Here is a 20,995-nt window from a genome sequence, read left to right on the forward strand (position 1 = left end):
AAAAATGCGTAAATAAAGAATATCTGTGAAAATTTTTTAATGGGAAGCATACCTGTGATCAATTTAGATGTCATCATCTGAATAAATCACATTTTGACAAATATGGTAACTATAAGTTTGACATGTTTCAGAAAAAACACCCTTCTTTGTTATCACAGCACAGGCATTGTCTTCATCCTTGCTCTTGACTTCACATCTGTAGAGGAAAAGGCACGTTGTCCTCACTCTGCTGAAAGCACAATTGTGTGTATTTTGTGTGTTTTCTCTCTTCTTAGAAAGAATGTACTATTTCCCAAGCTGGATGTCTAAGACATTGTAATATTCAGACAAGAAATGCACAGTAAACAAAGACTTATTCAATGAGGAAATTGCTTGAAATACTTTTCCAACCCAAAATGGTCATTTGTAAATAGAAATACTATGTGGAATAAAAATGTGAATAGAAAAGACTGGTTTCCAAATGCCATTTGATTATTGAATTCTAATATCTTATTCCTTAGAATTTTTAATTATTAGAATCCTTCTAATAAAAATGAGGATTATTCTATAACCTTTGAGAAACATTTCATAAGAATTTAAATGTAGACAATTGTATATTGACTACAATTTCTATTTATACCTCTAGTGTTATAGGTAAACTAAAAGAAAATGCAAATATGAAAATAAATTAGCTTAGAAGCCTTCATTTCTCTAAGGAAAATTTCCTACACACACACATGAACAAATATTAAAGTCTGCAATCTATAGGAACCAGTTGTCTATCTAGAGTTTTCGAAAGCCCCCAGTAGGGATTGGCTGCTGAGCTTTTATATTTCCCAATGGTATTCAAACGTCAGACACTCACAACTGTGGATTTAATGGGGTGCCATCCAGCCAGGTCCATGTCTTTTGTGGATATGTAATGTTCAATCCAATCCAAAAGTAGATTCCATCTTGTATACTATTTTGTATGAAAGCCTGTGAAAAGGGATACAGAGGAATTTAAGTGAGAACACCTATTAAAATAGCCTCTTCTACTTTTTTCCATCTTTAAAAGGTGGAAAATCTTAAGAAAGTTAAAGATGTTTTCTGCATGTGTAGGCAAGGAAATCAATGTAGAAAGAAATTCAAAAGATGTGACTTTATGTGAAAGCATGCACTGCTTAATGGAATTCATGAGGATGGTGGGTGATATAAACAGCAACTGATGAAAAGGTGCAAAGAGGATGCGAAGCAAAAATGAGGAATGAACAAGTCTGTTAAAAGGAGCAAGAGCTATACGTGGATTGCTCTGTCCACCAATGTGCAGTCTTGTAGAAAACTGAGGCTTATGATGAACTTCACATAAATGAAACCAAAGAGCCCTCTATTTCCTACCCAACATATTAGGATATTGCCAAATATTTGTAATGCTTTTGATGAGTACCACAAAGGGATCCTACCTTTCTCCCAAGAAGGATGGCATGGATATGTTAGCTTTGTGATTTACTTAGGGAGTGAAATAGACAAGTTTATAAAAACTGTCAAGTTCTGCAGATTCTTATGAAAATGAGGAAAATACCGTCACTTATGTCATAGGTTACTGTGAGCACTAAGTTATGTAACATTTGTAATCTGTCTACCATAGTTTCTGCCATATGACAGGAATTCAATAAATGGCTATAACTATTCTTCTATAATTCCTGGATTCTAAAATGTACCTGGTTCTCCCAGTTTTCATTTTTTTTCTCTTCCATAGTATATTTTTTCACTCATAGTAAATTAGCTCTTACCAGTTCAGCCTTGTCTTGGATCATCAAGAGTTGTGATTTCATTCTTAAACAGAATTGTTGGCTATCAGTCCATGAATTAAAAGTTTTAAAAAAGTTATAGCATTTCCCTTTCTCCTGCACCCAGTCATTAGGGCATAAGTTTAGTCTAGGGCTTCCTGAAATGAAAACATAAGAAGAAGTAGGAATGAAAACAAGGTGTGAATATAAAAAAACAGTTTTTGCACTAATTTTGTAAACTGTTTTCTTAAAGTTAACTATTTGTCCCATTTTTAAGAAATAAACTCCCTCTCTACTGATTAATAGTCTTTAGAAGAGATACATGCAAGAAATATTCAGCTATTATTTATTGAGTTATTACTACATCAAGTAATTCTCTGAATTTTTATGTACATGAATACATAAAATGTTTATTTCCTATAAAAAAACTTACAAAATCCATGAAATGATTAACTCCATGTTCCTCATTTTGTAAATAAAGATACCACGGTTAAGTTAAGTTAAATATAAACTGGGAAATTAAAGGTTGAGTGACTTACTCAAAGTTATATAACTAATAAGTGGTGGACATAGGGAAATTTAAAGTAAAAGAGAGAGTTTGAATGGCATTAGAAGAAAACTACTGTGGAAAAAGAAAGTCATTTTCAGAGTCCTTTTTAAGTGCAGAAGAGTGTGTTGCATAACACACTGTATTAGCGAATTTGTAAAACAAATTGTTCAACATGACCCCACTATCTATATGCCTCAGTAGCCACCAGACTGATCTCTGTAAAAAGGGAAAATGTGGAATAGGTATTAAAATAAATCTATACTCAGAAATGAGTACAAACAGGTTTCAACTGAACTAATGATTGTTTTATATTTTAAGCTGAATAATCTATATATATAAAAGCACCGCGAATGACCGGAACGACCAGAATGACCGGTCAACCAGTCTCTATGATGCACACTGACCACCAGGGGGCAGATACTTAACACAGGAGCTGCCCCCTGATAGACAGTGCACTCCCACAGAGGGAGCGCTGCTCAGCCAGAACCTGAGCTGCCGGCACCCAGCCTGGTTCTGGCTCCTCCCTGGCCGTCTGTGGCTTGGCGCACTGCCAGATCCCTGGGGGATGTCCAGCTGCCGGTTTATTCCCAATCCTCCCCAACCCCCAACCTCCCGGATTGGGCCTAAACCTGCAGTCAGACATCCCAAGGGGTCCCAGATTGCAAGGGTCTCAAAAACGTGGGTGCTACAGGCGCTCCTGTAGAGCAAGCCGTTACCATGGACAGGTTCCATGTAAGCCCAATGTCAGTCTGTTGTTGTTTTTTCTTAACTATTCAAACCTATGAACTTAGAGCGCAGCCCCGCTCGGAGCTGGCAGAAGCAGCCAGGACGTTGGAGGGCCAGTGTCGGGGAGAAGGGGCATGAGAGGGGGTTTGGGGAGCATGGCTACATGGGGGTTAGGGATAGGATTGGAATCTCTCTGTAAGCAAAGGAGAAAAGAAAGGAACCACTGTTTTGGTGGCTGCACGTGTCTCCCCCTTGAGCCCTGCAGCGCAGCGGGCTTGCACACTGTTTGCAAACATGACATTCTGTGCACCAGTGCAGAGAAGGCGTGCCCGCACTGCCTCGGGAGTCTCGTCAGTGGGTCTCTTCCTGGGGGAGCGGGATTTCTTTGGTGCGAATTACATGAGATCTGAATTTAGAGGTGGAAGGCAGCGCCCCAGGACAGAGTTCCCAGAGGGAGGCCGCGCCCGCTTGCCTTCAGGCAAAGGCACTGGAACCATTCTTGACGCTGGGCACGTGTTCGCTAAACTGCGTGGCCCACGGGGCTGTGCCAGTGCCCGGGCATGGTGAGCGGAGGAGGGACAGGAGGGCGGACCCGCAGGGCCGCTCGCCTTGGGGGTCTGAGTGTTGGCCGCAGCTGGGAGGTGGCCTGGAGCAGCGCCTTGGGACTGAGGGAGAGACGTCCAGGGTCTCCGAAGTGCTGCGAGTGAGGCCTGGGGTCCGGGAGTCTGGGATGCTGCAGGGGTCAAGGAGTACATAGAAGCAGTCCCCGCACAGCAGCACCCTGTCCCGAGGTGTGGGCCACGTGGGTGGGAGGGTGGAGAGGGTCTGGGAGACCCCCTGGACCCCCCGCGGGGCGCAGACGGGCAGGTGCAAGAGGGAAGACGGGCTGGCTCTCACTGAGCCCAGCTGCGCTGTGTAACTGTCGGTGGCTTCCTGGAGGCTTTTGAAAACCCTCTTTCTGGGGAGGCTTTTCTTCCCCCACCCCCACCCCCACCCCTGCCCCGCAGCAACGCGCAATTCAAAGGCGCTAGCAGAGCCGCCCAATCTCTCCCGCACCCAGTCGGATGGATCGGGCACCCCGCAGGGCGGAACAGCCCGCGCCGCTGCTGGCGGGGGTGGGTGGGCGCAGGGGCCTCGGAGCTGGACCACCCGGCCCCCAGCGGGCTCTCCGCCTGGAGGCGTCCAGCTGCAGACCTCCGACCCCGTTACCTGGGTCAGTGGTGGGGTGGACAGCGACCCGGGAGGAGGAGGAAATGAAACTTGGGGAGAATACCAAGGGTGCAGTCCCGTGACCTTCCCCTCCCAGGATAATGCTGCGCTCGCTGACCTCCCACAGCCAAGAGATAAATGTGGATGAGGCAGACCCTCGACGTTTAGCTGGGGGTGGGGGTGGGGGGTGACGAAAGGAGTTACTCACTTCTGACACCCCCACCCTTTGCTTTAAGGCCGCATTCTCCTTCCCTAATACATGTTGCTTGAAGTACACGATGGTTTGTGTTTAGACATGTAATAAATGTGGGAAAAGCAAAGTTTTGTGCTTTAGAATAAGAGTCTGGAGCCTTTGGGGGGTGTCTCTCTCTCTCTCTCTCTCTCTCACACACACACACACACACACACACACACACACACACACACACACACACACTCCTTCCTCCCCTCTTCCCTGGCCTGGCGAATCTTCACGCAGAAAGTTAACCCTAGCTCCTCAGAACCCACCCTCACTGGAGTGGCCTCTGTTTTGTCTTGTGTTTTTTTTTTCCCTCACAAGGTTTTTTTTCTAACCTCTAAACCCACAGGACATTCCCCGAGGGGTCCCGGATTGCCTGTGACTATGTCATAGCTTATAAACTGCTACATTCCACACAAAGTTAAACAAGGAAGGTGGCTTCTGCAATGTTTGAAAAAGAGATCTGTGGCTTCTTAATCCTAATTCATCAGAAGAACCTCCAAACTGTCCACTTCCTGTTTCTTCTACATGGGGATGAACATGCATTCCTATATATTGGGAACAGTCTCTTAGATTTAAAAGTTAAAACCTGGCAAGGCTACTCTGACACTGAAAAAACAGGATGATGCAGCGATGACATGCATGGACTCTGGCTTGCACATTTTGTGGTCAGCCCTGAGTCTGACACTTATAACTGTGTGACAAAGCCAATTACTTAACTTCTCTCTGCTTCAGTTTTTCCACCCATAAGATGGGGAAAAGGGTACTACTGCCTCAGAAGGATCATGTTATGTACTACTTTTCATAATCAGGGCAAAAAAATATAGCTGCCCATACAACAGAAAGATGCCTTTCACCTGTATGAAAATATGGTCACTGGTGCATGCAGCATCCCGGATTGTGAGAGGGATGTCCAAAGGGTCCGGGATTGCGAGAGGGTGCAGGCCAGGCTGAGGGACCCCGCCCCAGCACGAATTTCATACACCGGGCCTCTAGTAGGTACATAAGTATTGATTGTATTCTATTTAAATTTTTATATCTTAAATATTGCATATTCGTTTTAAAATATCCACAAATTTGTATAAACACTTACCTGATATTCTTATATTAACATGAAAATAAAAATATTAGATACTGTATAGAAAAGTTAGTAATTACCTTTAAAGACTATGGGAGCTCTTTGGGAGACAGTATGAGAAGTTATATTATTTCAGGAAAACATCAATACTAAGTTTATGTTTTGAATCAGCAAATCATCTTGATTCTTTACAACCCTTTTCCTAAGGCATTTTATTTTATAAGTAATCACAACAATGTGCTCATTAAAATAGTGTATTAATAAACTAGGCTTTAACTGCATTGGCCAGGAAAAATATCCAACAAGACACTGAAGACCAAAGCTAGAGAAAAATTTTAGTTTTGCTGAAATTCAGTATCATAAATTATTGACAGAAATAAATAATTTTAACGCCTCACTCTTATTCAGACATTTACCATGATATGCCCTTTGTGATGGTAGCTTAGCCTCTACAGTAAAGCATCAATTATTCACTTCACTCTTTTTTTTTTTTCTTACTTGCCTGAAAGTCACATACCACAGCAATAGAGAAGTCCAGGCTTCTGCCAGTACGGTACAAAGAAAATAAATTAAACTATTGAAAATTAACTACTGGGGATTAAGCCTGAAACCCGGGCATGTGCCCTGAACAGGAATTAAACCAGTGACCTCTTGGTTCATGGGTTCGTCGCTTAACCACTGAGCCACACCAGCCTGGCGTCAATAAATAATTCTTGAGTGCCACAGTGCTGGGGGACACCCCCCCCCCCCCCCCCGCAACCAAGAGAAGGCCTCCAAATGGTCCTGAAAAGCCTAGAAGAGTACATGTATGGGGAGGAATATGAGAATTAGCACAATAAGGAAGTACTTTGTTGACCTATTAAAGAGATGTGATGTGAATACTAAAAAAAACAAACAAAAAAAGTCTTAAGGGTAACCATAAACGTGGGTAACCATAAACATGCACATTAGTTATATTTTATATTGTTTTTAAAATATGTTTTTACTTATTTTAGAAAGAGAGGAAGGGAATGGGATAGAGAGACATAAACATTGAAGAGACAGAGACATCATCAATTGGCTGCCTCCTGCACACTCCCTACTAGGGATGGAGCCTATGTATTGTATTCTATCACTCTTATAGCCATTGATAGTTAATGAGAATACATTTGTTAATTACCCAAACTTAACATAAGGACTGGAAATATTTTTAGATTTGATGGAAAGTAATCTAAATAGCGTATTTAGACTTTGTATTTAGACTGTGCAAACATTTATAGTTTGGGGTGCAAATAAAGTCAACCATGATTTCATTATGATTTTTATCATATTATATTAGCATGTAGAATCTGAACTGTGTGTGTGTGTGTGTGTGTGTGTGTGTGTGTTAGAAGAGTTCAGCAGGTAAGAAGATGAAATGGAGAAATAAATATTCAAAAAAGATGTACTTTCTGATAGCAACACAATTTACAATAGCTAAGATTTGAAAACAGCCTAAGTGCCCACCAGCAGATGAGTGGGTTAAAAGACTATGGTACATCTATACAATGGAATATTATGCTGCTGTAAAAAAGAAAGAATTCTTACCATTTGCAACAGCAAGTGTGGACCTGGAGAGCATTATGCTAAGTAAAATAAGCCAGTCAGAGAAAGATAAATATCACATGATCTCACTCATACGTGCAATCTAATGATGAACATAAACTGATGAACAAAAATAGACCCAGAGACATAGAAACATCAGACTGTCAAACCTCAGAGGGAAGGCAGGGGAGGGTGGAAGGGGAGAAAGATCAACCAATAAACTCATATGGGTATAGGCATACCCCAAGGACACAGACAATGGGTGGTGAAGGCTTGGGGCAGGGGGCGGAGAGGGGATAGGCCAATGGGAGAAAAAAGGGACATATATAATACTTTCAACAATAAAGATTTATTTTAAAAAGAGAGAGATGGACTTGATCAGCATGAATAATGATTCAAAGTTGAGAGAGTATGCTGCCTCATTACTTTATAGAGGTTTGTTTTGCTAGTACAAAGGAAAGCTCTGTGTTGTGAGAAAGTAGACTGCTATTGTAGGAGGTCAGGACTCAGAGGACATTGTAGAATATGGTAATGTGCTTCGACTTTATTCTAAGGACTACAGAAAGTAATTATAGGGTTTTAACCACAGGAATGCCCTGGCCACTGATCTGCATTTTAGAAAGATCCTGCTAGCTGAAGCCTGGAGAATGAACAGATAGCTCCTTGCAAGTCCCTTCTTCATGAGATGTAGTGATCTCCAAAGACCTTACAATTAAATCTTTTGACATTGTAATTTTTAAAGAATGACCTAAAACATCTTAATTGCATATTAAAACAAATAATAAGTACAAAAACAGTAATCACTATAGTATAGATGTGGCACCTAATGGATAAAAAAGTAAGCACTTTAAGTACTAGTATAATGTCCTTGGGGAGTAAAGGGCAATCTTATCAACAAAACTATTGTAGGCCAATGCATCTCACATTTTTCACCAAATCATCTCCAATGATAAAAGACAATGAACTTGTTCCTTAAATTTCTATGCACAATATCCTGAAAAATTTATTTCATCTTAAATTTTCATGCAGCTATTACATTCTAGCCTTTACTGTATTTGTGAGCTTGATTTAATACACTATTTAGATTACTTTACATTAAATCATATAAATAATACCTCTTGCAGGAAGCTACTCTAGACCTCTGTTAGAAAAGATTGTATCAGTTCAAACTGTAGGTACAGTGCCATATAACTATCCTCACAATCCCACACATTGATCATGAGATTCTTGAGAGCAGAAAATTTTTCTCAAATTTCTTGTCATCTTGTCAGTAAAATAAATATTTTGTATACATCTAATCCTATATAATGAAAGGTTAATATGCAAATTGACCAAATGGCGGAACTACCAGTTGCTATGACGTGCACTGACCACCAGGAGGCAGACGCTCAATGCAGGAGCTGCCCCCTGGTGGTCAGTGCACTCTCTCCAGGTGAGCGCCGCTCAGCCAGAAGCCCTGAGCTGGGCTCAGGACTGGCAAGTGTAGCGGCAGGAGCCTCTCCCACCTCCACAGCAGCACTAAGGATGTCTGACTGCCAGCTTAGGCCCACTCTTGGCAGGAAGCTGGCCTAAGCTGTCAGTTGGATATCCCCCAAGGGCTCCCATATGCTAGAAGGCACAGACCGGACTGAGGGACCAGCTACCGCTCCTCTCCCCACCCCCCCCCAAGTGCATAAATCTCATAAGTATATAAAGTCAAATAAGTAAATTGAAAATTTGGAAAATGGGAAGAGATAGCCAGTTTGTTACCAAGGGGATTACATACTTGAAGTAGGGGCAAGTTGGCTATTGGAGACAGTGGTATTTGAGAAGAGTTTTAGCAACAATAAGGTAAGCAAGTCAGCAGTAAGCATAGTCTCTAAGTAGTAAACCTGAGCAGATTTACAGGAAGCAGAATGGGAGGGAAAGATTGAAGTAAAAAAATCATCTTCAAAATATTGAATGGGAGATCAACCAAAGGACTTATATGCATGCATATAAGCCTAACCAGTGGACATGAACACCAGGGGGGTGAGGGCATGAGTGAGGGGGGTGGGTGTTGGGAGTTAATGGAGGAATGAGGACACATATGTAATACCTTAATCAATAAAGAAATTTTAAAAATATATTGAATGGTATCTGAATACACCAGACAAAAATATTTTATTTTGTTATAAGAATTATTTTAAACTAAAGACACTTGAGATTCAGCAGATGTTCCTCTGAGTTACTCTGACCTGACTAAAAGCAGAAAATTCTGAGAAATGAGGGTGCCATAAATTTCATCTTTGGGGTGATTTATTCTCAGGAAAAAGACTGAGAGGAAACCCACAGTAAGTCCCCTCTCTGGGGAGTTTTATAGTCATGAAGAAAAGGGGAAGACTAGTTTCACCATCACTAACAGACACTGTCACAAACTTTCTGCAGTTTGTACTTCTAAAAAAAACACTTGCCTTTCCTAAAGAAAGAAGCTTTGCCCATACAAGTCATTTCTTCCCCTCCTTTTCCTCTCCTAAATTAGGTATATAAGCCTTTAACTTCAAGCATTTTGAGCTAGCTACTGCTTTTGTTAGTTCCAGTATGCACATAAACAAACATTTTTCTCCTGTTAATTGTTCCTTTGTCAGTTTAATTCACAGTGCCCTGAGTTCTAACTTTAGAGGGTAGAGGGAAAGTTTTTTCTCCCCTACAATATAATGAAATAAAATCACTTACTTGTGAAATTTGTATTACCTGATTGTTTCCTGGGAAAAGTATTTATACAATTGCATTCTCTGGTTCCATTTTCACTAACAAACATCTCCACGTTGTGGTTATCACTGAAGGAACATAAGTTTGGGTGGCATACTAAGAAATAAGAAAAAGAATGACACTAATTAAATTTCTATAATTATAAGACTGTGGCTTTTAATTATCCATTAAAATGAAACTACAAGTGATTGCATAAACTTCTGGTTGAAAGGAAGTTTGTTTATAGTCTTTCAACCCTCTAATTTAACAAAGGATTGATCCTTTAGAGATAAATTTCCACTTGTAAAAAAGTAAGTAGAAACAAAAAAATAAAACAAATTTTCTAAATAAAATTAAAATATATTTAAATTTGCATCTGTTTGCTATGATAGGTTAGAATTCTTTGTGATCTTGAACTAATTGCGAAGCCTCTCTGTTTCTCAGTACTTTCATATATAAAAGGGGGAATGCTTAGCAAACAGACTTGTTGTAAGACTGAAAGAAAATGAATATAAAATGTGCATCCCAACCCCTAACATGCATAAAGTCACAACAACTAGAAACAATAACAGATATAATTATCCATAGCTCTTATTCAGTAGATCTCATCTTAGAAAAATATATTTTTTAATTGAATTTAGGGTGACATTGGTTAATAAAATTATGTAAGTTTCAGGGGGTACAATTCTATAACACAGTATCTGTATACTAGAGGCCCGATGCACAAAATTTCTGCACAGGTGGAGTCCCTAGGTCTGGCCGGTTCCCTGTCTCCCTGCCTCTCCCCTCCTCCTTCCCTCACCGCCCATGTTCAACCCCAGTTACCCGTCTCAGCCCAGGGCCTGGCCCTGATCAGGCAATCGGGGCCTACCAGCTGGGGGGAGGAACCAGGAGGTTGGCTGGCAAGCCTCATTGGCGATCAGGGCTGCAGGCTGGGGGCAGCTCCTGTGTTGAGCATCTGCCCCCCCTGGTGGTCAGTGCTCATCGTAGCAACCGGTCGTTCCAGTTGTTCCAGTTGTTCCATCATAATGGTTGCTTAGGCTTTTATATACGTAGATTGATTGTATTGTGTGTTCACCACCCAAGTCAAGTTTCTTCCATCACCATTTATTCCCCCTTTACATTATCCTACCTCCTCACACCCTTTTCCGTCTGATAATCACTATACTTCGTCGGTCTATGAGGGGTTTTATTTTTGCTTTTATTTTTTGCTTAATGCATTCACCTTTATCACTAGCCTCCCCACTCCTTCCCTTCTGACAGCGGTCAGTTTGTTCTCTGTATTTATGAGTGTTTCTATTTTGTTAGTTTATTTTGCTCATTAGATTCTACAGATAAGTGAATTCATAAGGTATTTGTCCTTCCCTGACTGGCTTATTTCACTTAGCATAATACTATCCAGGTCCATCCATGCTGCCCCAAGTGGTAAGATTTCCTTTTTTTTACAGCTGAGTAGTAGTCCACTATGTAAATGTACCACCACATTTTAATCCACTTATCTACTGATGGGCACTTGGGTTGCTTCCCTTAGCTATTATAAATAACTAGTAGCCCTGTGCACAAATCCGTGTGCCAGTAGCTCTCTGCGGGGCCTGGCTGCTCAGCACCCGCTGCCCAAAGAAAGGCTCTCTGAGGCCCAGAGGCCCTTCGGTTTTATCTATTATACAGACTTGGTTCTGGCATCTGCATGCTCGGTGTAGCAGGAACGAGAAGAAAACACCCCACTCATTTGTGAAGTGCCCAGAGTGGCTGTGCCTGCATGAGCCGTGTCTTCCAGATTTCCCCAAGTGGAGTTCTGTGCGTCTCCTTGGGCCTCCAGCACTGCTAGCTTGCACATCTCTTTCCTTCCAATTAAAATGAGTAAGTCACAGGGATGACATGCTCCTGTCAGCACTCAGTCAGGTAAATTGAGTGAGTACTGACAGGAGCCCATCCGCGGCCGGGTGCGGAATGCTTGCCTTGTTGCTGTAGCGACCAAGCAAGCATTCCACCAGGCTGCTCACGCTGCCCACTCTCAGTGGCTGCCCCCCGCCCCCGCCCCCAGGACTGGGGGACTCCGGTGGGGCTGAGGGGACTGAGCGCTGCCATCTTGTGGCTATGGACGACACCATCTTTGTGATGGATAATTTGCATATTACCTTTTATTATATAGGATGCTGCAATGAACATAAGGGTGCATTTATTCTTTCAAATAAGTTTTTCAAATTTCTTCAGATATATTCCCAGAAGTGGGATCACTGGGTCATAAGGCAGTTCCATTTTTAACTTTTTTAGGTAACTCCATTCTGCTTTCCACAGTGGTTGCACCAATCTGCACTCCCACCAACAGTGCATGAGGGTTTCCTTTTCTCAACATCCTCACCCACACTTGTTTGTTGATTTATTGATAATAGTCATTCTGACAGGTAGGGGTGATGTTTCATTGTGGTTTTAATTTGCATTTCTCTGATGATTAGTGATGTTGAGCATCTTTTCAAATGTCGTATCTCCTCTTGAGAGAAGTGTTTATTTAGGTTCTTTGCTAATTTTTTAACTTTTAAAAATTTTTCCATCACAATTTACCCCCTCTGTGCCCTCTTCCACTTCCACACCCTCTCCATCTCCCCAGCCTCCCTGCACAATCACCCCACTGTTGTCCATGTCCATGATTTCTCTTTCACTTTTTTTCTTTTTTGCTCAATCCCCCTATGCCCCCACACCCCCACCCTCACTAGAGCTTTCTGCCTGTAGAACATTATTATGATAAGTGAAATAAGCCAGTTATGAAAAGACAAGTGCCATATGGTTTTACTAATATGCAGAATTTAATGAGCAAACTGAACTACCAAGCAAAATAGAGACAGACTCATAAAAAGAGAGCAGGCAGGCAGCTTAGCCCATTTTTCAATGGATTATTTGTTTTGTTTGGGTATTGAGTTGTATTAAGTTCTTTGTAAATTTTGGATATTAACCCCTTATGAGATGTATCATTGGTGAATATGTTTCCCTATTCAGTAGGTTAACTTTTCATTTTTGTTGATGATTTCTTTTGCTGTGCAAAAACATTTTAGTTTAATGAAGTCCCATTTGTTTATTTTTTCTTTCATTTCCCTTGCCCAAGGAGATATATTAGAAAAAAAATATTGCTACTAGAAATGTCTGAGATTTTACTGCCTATGTTTTCTTCTAGGATTTTTATGTTTTCGAGTCTAGCATTTAAGTCTTTAATCCATTTTGAATTTATTATATATGGTATAAGGAGGTAGTATAAGGAGGTAGTACAAGGAGGTGGTCTATACTATAAAATGTTTCATGTGTACTTGAAAAGAACGTACATTCTGCTGGTTTGGCATAAAATACTCTGAAGATATCAATTAAATACATCTGATCTAGCATGTCATTTAAAGCTGCTGTTTCCTTGTTGTTTCGTTGTTGTTGTTTTTTCCTGTCTGGAAGATCTATCTATTGATGTCATTGGGATGTTCAAGTCCCCTATTATGACTGTATTACTGTCCATATCTCTCTCTTTATGTCGATCAAGATTTTCATTTACATTTGCATGAGATATCTTTTCCATCCCTTTTCTTTTAGTCTGTGTGTATCCTTCATTCTGAGGTGTTTCTTGTAGACACCATGTGTAGGTCTTATTTCTTACTCATTCCACTCACCTAAGCACTATGATTGGAACACTTAAGCTGTTTACATTTAAAGTGATTATTGAAAGGTATAGATTTATTGCCAGTTCCTCCTCCTCCTCCTCCTCCTCCTCCTCCTCCTCCTCCTCCTCCTACTGCTCCTCCTCCTTCTCTTCCTCCTCCTCCTCCTCCTTTTTCTCCTTCTCCTCCTCCTCTTCTTCTTCAAGCAGACCCTTTAATATTTCTTATAATGCTTGTTCAATGGCAACAAACTTCTTAAGCTTTTCTTGTCTTGGAATCTCTTTATTTCTCCTTCAGTTTTAAATGATAGTCTTGCTGGGTAAAGTAGTCTTGGTTATAGGTCCTCAATTTTCAGATTTTGAATATTTTATGTCAATACCTTCTGGCCTGAATTGTTTCTGCTGAGTAATCAGCTGACAGTCTTATGTCAGCTCTCTTATAGGTAACTAACTGCCATTCTTCTGTTGCTTTTAAGATCCTCTCTTTGTCTTTAGCCTTTGCCATTTTAATTATGATATATCTTGGTGTGGGCCTCTTTGGATTCATCTTGTTTAAAACTCTGCACTTCCTGAACTTGTGTGTCATTTTCCTTCATCAGGTTAGGGAAGTTTTCTGTCATTATTTCTTCAAATAGGTTCTCAATTCCTTGCTCACTCTCTTCTTCTTCTGATACCCCTATGATGCAGATGTTCATTTAGCTCATGTTGTCACAAATGTTCCTTAAGCTATTGTCATTTTTTCTTAATTATTTTTTTTACTGCTTTGGGTGTTTTTTTCTACCTTGTCTTCCAAATCGCTGATTCAGTTCTCTGCTTAATCTAACCTACTATTTATTCCTTCTGATGTATTTCTCATTTCAGATATTGTAGTCTTCATTTCTGATCAGTTCTTTTTATAGTTTCTATGCTCTTTTTCATGTTGTTGTAGTTCTCAAAGTTCCTTTTAGTTGTCAATAAGTTCGTTAAGCATCCTTTAATCATTCATTTGAACTCTATATCTGATCATTTGCTTGTTTCCATTTCACTAAGCTCCTTTTCTAGAGATTTCTCCTGCCCTTTCATGTGTGGCATGTTTCTTTGGCTTCCTATTTCAGCTGCCTCTTTGTGTTTGTTTCTATGTGTTAGGTAGATATGCAATGACTTCCAGTCTTGGTTGGATGACTTTATGTGGTAGGTGTCCTGTGGGACCTTGTGATACAGTCTCCTTGATCACCTGCACTGAATGCTCCCAGACTGACCCTTGTAGGAACAGATATTAAATTTCACTTGGTCTTAAATTTTCAAGCAGCTGATATAGTCTGTCAAAACTTTAAAAATTAAATCACTTGTAGAGTCAAAAAATTTTTTTACACTTGCTCGTAGCCAAAAGGTCAAAAAACATCAAAAAAAATTTTAAAGGGGCCAAAATCATCTTTCATAGAACTAAGTAATTTTACCAAAATATAAAAATTCAGCCTAGCTTGTGTAGATTAGTGGTTGTACATTGACCCAGGAACCAGGAGATCACTGGTTCAATTCCCAGTCAGGGCACATGCCTGGGTTTTGGTCTTAATCCCCCATCAGGGTATGTAGGCTGCAGCTGATCAGTGATGTTTCTCTCTGATCAATGTTCCTATCTCTCTATTTCTTGCCCTTCTTCTTGCTCTAAAAATAGATAAAAACATATTTTTTAAAAAAGAAAAAAAAAACTTTCAGTTCATACATTTATGACTGTCAAGCCCACAATATTTACCAATTAAGTAAAGTTAGGAGCGTAATAGATTTTATAAATTAGTTTTATGGCCTCCTATATATATAGGGAAAAAACTAGTAATTATTAATAAAATAATCAACTGTGGCATTTATTACCAACATAACTAAAATAATGATGAAAGAAATCACCAGGCAAATGTGAAAAATTAGTCTGAAAAAGTTAGAGAAATAAAGGTAAATACCAAAGAAAACGTGTTGCTCTCTATAGTTGAATGTATAGCTTTCAATTTACTTACCCCAAATAATTAGTCCTATCACTGTAGTAATGAGAATAAGCAGTGCAATGCTGATCAGTCTCAGAGCAGTCTGATGCCACTTTGGACATTCAGGATAATCTGTAATGATTAATTTTTCTTCCTGAGATATTCTGACATTTAAAATGAACTTGAAAATGTTTCCTAGAAATGAAAATTCTGAGGCTATACATTGTCTGAAGGTTGGGGAAGAAATCTACAATCTTTACTTAAATTTCCTTGACATGAACACATATTTAATTATCTTTAATGAATAAGATTTATTGATTTTAAATAAAAAGTCAATATACTTTATTTAAAAAAATATTCTTCTTATGTTAACACTTCTGTACCACTTGTACAACAACCAAATGGGTGGATATTAGCTGATCAATTGGTTAGTCAAACCATTTCTACTAAAATTTTTCATTTACCTTCATTTATATCTTGATTAGATTACACAGATAATATTCAGTGGGGTTAAGCCACAGAAAGGTGAAATATAAGTAGTACCAAAATAATTGAATAATAGTAAAAATGAATGTCTAATGGAGAAACATAAGAAAAATTGAATATTGTAGCCATCTTCCCAAATGTTGTTTGAAATAAAGTTGTATATTTACATCAATTCATAAAACAAAAATAGGATGATAATCTTTCTAATTAAATATTTTGCTTCAATAAAATAAGCATTAAACACCTTCACAATCTTCAACACAGGTCAAGTCAAATCTGATCTATTACATTCCATTTAATAGTATTTATAAACATATAACTATATGCCAGGAACTGTGCTAGATGCGTTACAGAGATAGCAAACCATGCACTTTAGTGCAGCTACATCTATGTAAACATGTTATTTCAAAATAAGATAACAAATTTTCTGAATAGACTCTAGTTTGAATTCTTAAACGTTCTCATTAAAAACCTAGGATTAAAAGAACCATAAAGCATCCTAGCTCTATAATCTGTGGTCTAATGGAGAGTTATGGGTTCCTACCTTTGCATGTCCACTTGTGTTGGCAATGATAGGGATGTTTCCTTGGCTTCTGAATCGTTGATTGCTCTGTGTTTTGCTCCTGTCCAAACATCCTATAAATAGAATAATCCATCTTTGAATTCAAAGGAAAGAGAGATATCACCTAATCAAAAGCAGAGTTCCTGCATAAGAACTGTGGCACTGAACAAACCCTAAACCTATATGTAAAATTACAAAGGATGTGGTTAAAGGGTAAGGGAAAACATCTTTCTTTTTTTTTTTTTTTTTTTTTGTTTACCTTTCACTCAGCCCTAATTACACATTTTACTATTAAACACTTGACCAAAGATAAGACATTCATCCAATTATTTGATTTCAAGGCTCCTTAACTGAGGGGAGGGGGGGGGGGAATTCATTATAAATACTTTGTTTGACATGCATTCCTAGAAACGAAGCTAGGATGAAATCTACTAGTTAACAGGTTGTGAGTCTCCAGGACAATGTGACATGACTAAAAAATACTCCAGATAACCTTGATCTGCATGTGTTCTTTCCATGCCCATAAAATGAAGAGCTTTTCCTGATCACCAGTTTTCCATACAACAGGCAAGTAAATCTTGTAACACTAGACAGAAATCATTACAGCTTATAAATGTCACAGCAAACTGGCCTCTTTCAACAGGCAGAGAGCAACTCCTCATTCAAAATGAATCTGACAGCCAGTGACATCCACAGCTTCCTTAGTATTGATCAACCCCCAGGATGCTGGCAAGATTGTCAGGTTTTAGCCCATTAATTTTCCAGCAAATATTCTCCCATATATTTTGGGATTTTTCTTTGCATCTTAGCATCTTCTTGTAACAGCTTCATTACACTGAGCGCCACTGTTTCAAGAACACAGGACCAACTCCCAAGTCCAGACACAAAAAAGCAGAAACTTCTTTCTTTAAATAACTTTTACTTTATGGTAATTTTAGATTTATAAATTAATTGTGAAGTTATTTATAAATCTAAATATCAGAGTTTCCATTTAGCCACACCCAACTTCCCCTAGTGTTTGGTACATTTGTCAAAAATTGACATTGATACATTATTATTAACTAAAGTCTATTTACTTTGTATTCACTCTTTACCTAATAGTTTTTTCTTAGTTTTTACCTAATGCCTTTTTTTCTATTCAAAGTTCCTATTTAGGGGAGAGAAACCAAGATGGCGGCATAGGTAAACACCTAAACTGCTGCCTCCCACAACAATATCAACACTACAACTAAAAGACAAAACGGACACCATCCAGAACCACAGGAAAGCTGGCTGAGTGGAAATTCTACAACTAGAAGAAAAGAGAAAAGCACATTGAGACTCAGAGGAGCTGCAAAAGGCTGAGGTACGGAGACTCGCACGTGGAGAGGACGGGTGGCTGTGTGCACCAGCGGCTGAGTGCGCGGCTGGCTTTCTAAAGCGGGAGGGAGACAGAAGCTCCCGACTGCGCTGAACTCCAGTTCCAGGCAAGTTTCTGGGAACCCCGACTCATTTGGGGAGAAACTGGACTGTCTGGCAGTGGGCGAAACTCTAGGGCAGCTTTCTCTCAGAGGTGCTTGCAGCAATTACCGAGGGACACTGAGACCCAGGGGCCTCATAGGGCAGGGCTGACGGGAAACCAAGGCTGTCTGCTCCACCCTGAAACTCTGCCCCATCCAAGCTGAGCACAGAGGCTTTTGCAATTTTGCAAGTCTTATCTCATAAGCGTGTCTCCAGCACAGAAGTTTTCCCAGTGTAGACACAGCTGATCCTCACAGCCAATTGGCATGAAGGTCAATTCCTCCCAGTGATACCAACAACAATCAGACTTAACTACAACAAGGCTGAGCACACAGTCCACAAAGGGGTGCACCCAGAGTGTCCACCTCAGGTAACTGGGGAGGCTGAGCCACTGTGCCCTAGAGGACACCTACCACGCAAAGCTACTCTATCAACTCAGGGAAGCAGCGAAAATACAGGGACAAAGAAACAGATCACAAATGAAAGAAATGGAAGAAAAGAAACGACTGGATATAAAGTTCAAAACCATAGTTAAAATGTTTTTCAAGAATTTCCTAGAAAAAGGCCAATAAATTTAGTGAGACCCTCGAAGATATGAAAAAGGACCAACTAGAAATTAAACATACACTGACTGAAATAAAAAAAAATATTATACAGAGACCTAACAGCAGACTAGAGGACCACAAGAATCAAGTAAAAAAAATTGAAATACAAAGAAGCAAAAAACACTCAACCGGAAAAGAAAAAAGAATCCAAAAATTTGAAGATAGTGTAAGGAGCCTCTGGGACAACCTCAAGCATACCAACATCAGAATTATGGGGGTGCCAGAAGAAGAGAGAGAGCAAGATACTGAAAACCTATTTGAAGAAATAATGACTGAAAACTTCCCCCACCTGGTGAAAGAAATAGACTTACAAGTCCAGGAAGCGCAGAGAACTCCAAACAAGAGGAATCCAAAGAGGACCACACCAAGACACATCATAATTAAAATGCCAAGAGTAAAAGACAAAGAGAGAATATTAAAAGCAGCAAGAGAAAAACAGTAATTACCTACAAGGGAGCACCCATACGATTGTCAGCTGATTTCTCAACAGAAACTATGCAGGCCAGACGGGAGTGGCAAGAAATATTCAAAGTGATTAATAGCAAGAACCTACAACCAAGATTACTCTACCAAGCAAAGCTATCATTCAGAATTGAAGGGCAGATAAAGAGCTTCACAGATAAGAAAATCCTAAAGGAGTTTTCAGCACCACCAAACCAGTATTATATGACATGCTGAAAGGTATTCTTTAAGAAGAGGAAGAAGAAGAAGAAAAAGGTAAAGATAAAAATTATGAACAACAAATACATGTCTATCAACAAGTGAATCTAAAAATCAAGTGAATAAAAAATCTGATGAACAGAATAAACTGGTGAATATAATAGAATCAGGGGCATAGAAATGGAGTGGACTGACAATTCTCGGGGGGAAAGGGGTGTGGGAGGTGCAGGAAGAGATTGGACAAAAAGTGTACACCTATGGATGAAGACAGTGAGGGGGAGGTAAGGGCAGAGGGTGGGGTGGGAACCGGGTGGAGGGGAGCTATGTGGGGGGAAAAAGAGGAACAATTGCAATAATCTGAACAATAAAGATTTATTAAATTTTTTAAAAAGTTCCCATTTAGGATATCACAAATCATTTAGTTCTCAGGTCTTTTTAGGAAACTCTTGGCTGTGACAGTTTCTCGCTCCTTGTATTTGATTATTTTTTAAATATTTGAGGAATGTTGGTCAGATATTTTGTGGACTGTTCCCAAATTGTAGTAGTTTAATGGTTTTCTCATCATTATCATTAGGTTATAGCTTTTCAGTGGAAGAAGACAGAGATAAATTGCCATTCTTATAACATCTTATGAAGGGTACATAATATCACCATGGCTTATCACGGATGATATGATGTTAACTTCAATCACTTGACTATGGTAGCATTTTTCAGGTTTATTTACTGTAAAGTTACTCTTATCCTTATTTCCATACTGTACTCTTTGAAAGGAAGTCAAGATTTATAGCTCACACTCAAGTCAAGAGTTATGTTCCACTTCTTTGAGGACAAAGTATCTACATAATTATTTAGAATTCTTCAGGTGACATTTATCTAGTCTCCCACTTATTTATTTAAAATTTTTTTCACTAAAAACTCATTCATATTTGTTTTATCTTTTGAGTTATAATTCAATACGATTTTATTCATTTAATTTCTCACATTGTTCCAACTTTGGCCATTGGAAATGCTTTTAGTTGGCTCCATGAGTTCATATTATTGTCTACAACTCTAATACAAGAGTGGGAAAAATTAGGTTTATGGTTGTGAGTACCTATGATTTATCCTTTAGGTAATGATGGCTGGTGATTTAACTTGCTTTTTTTTTCTTATAAGAACAACTGTAAACATACTTTTGCCTACCCCTATACATTACAACATGGATCATGCTAGTCTCCTCCCTTGCATTTCTATAACCTCCCACTCCAAGGGTGAGAAACATGTCTACTACCATCACTATTCATTCACTTACTTGTTCAATTCCAGTATACATATTTAGTGGTTTCAGAATTGCTATTCCACACATTGTGAAAAATTACCAACTACAGTGCTTATGTACACTTCCCTTTGTCATTAGTCTTAAAAGTTAAGACTACTCGTTTTCAAGGTTGCTTAGATCATCAAACTTCATTCCCACACCCTTCAGGGAGGCCATTCTATGCATTTACAATATATTTCAGATTCTTCTGGAAGTTTTCATTTTCCACACTGTGGGTCCACAGCTTCCAAAATTATTTTTATTTGCATACATTAAGGTTCAGTCTTTCTGCCATGAAGTTCTATGGGTTTTGACTAAAGCATAATGTCACGAATCCACCATTATAGTATTATACAGAATGGGTTTGCTGCCCTAAAAATGTTCCCTTTGCTTCACTTTCAACCCTAATCTCAAATTCTGATAATGTTTACCTTCCCTACAGTTTTTTTCTTATCTAGATGTCACGTAAATGAAA

The 20,995-nt window shown here is 39.4% G+C and overlaps 1 protein-coding gene across 1 annotated transcript; it reads right to left on the reverse strand.

The window, feature by feature from the left end:
• Positions 1 to 63: 63 nt before the first annotated feature.
• On the reverse strand, positions 64 to 20,568 carry LOC308244313 (killer cell lectin-like receptor subfamily F member 1; the record flags this gene model as incomplete). Its single annotated transcript, XM_080660249.1, has 7 exons — positions 64 to 196; positions 845 to 957; positions 1,752 to 1,906; positions 9,807 to 9,938; positions 15,444 to 15,542; positions 16,441 to 16,582; positions 20,515 to 20,568. 7 exons carry the CDS (start codon positions 20,566 to 20,568, stop codon positions 64 to 66), a joined length of 828 nt encoding a protein of 275 aa, XP_080516375.1.
• Positions 20,569 to 20,995: the final 427 nt, after the last annotated feature.

Source organism: Plecotus auritus, assembly GCF_963455305.1.
Source record: "Plecotus auritus genome assembly, chromosome: 3".
Classification (NCBI taxonomy): domain Eukaryota; kingdom Metazoa; phylum Chordata; class Mammalia; order Chiroptera; family Vespertilionidae; genus Plecotus; species Plecotus auritus.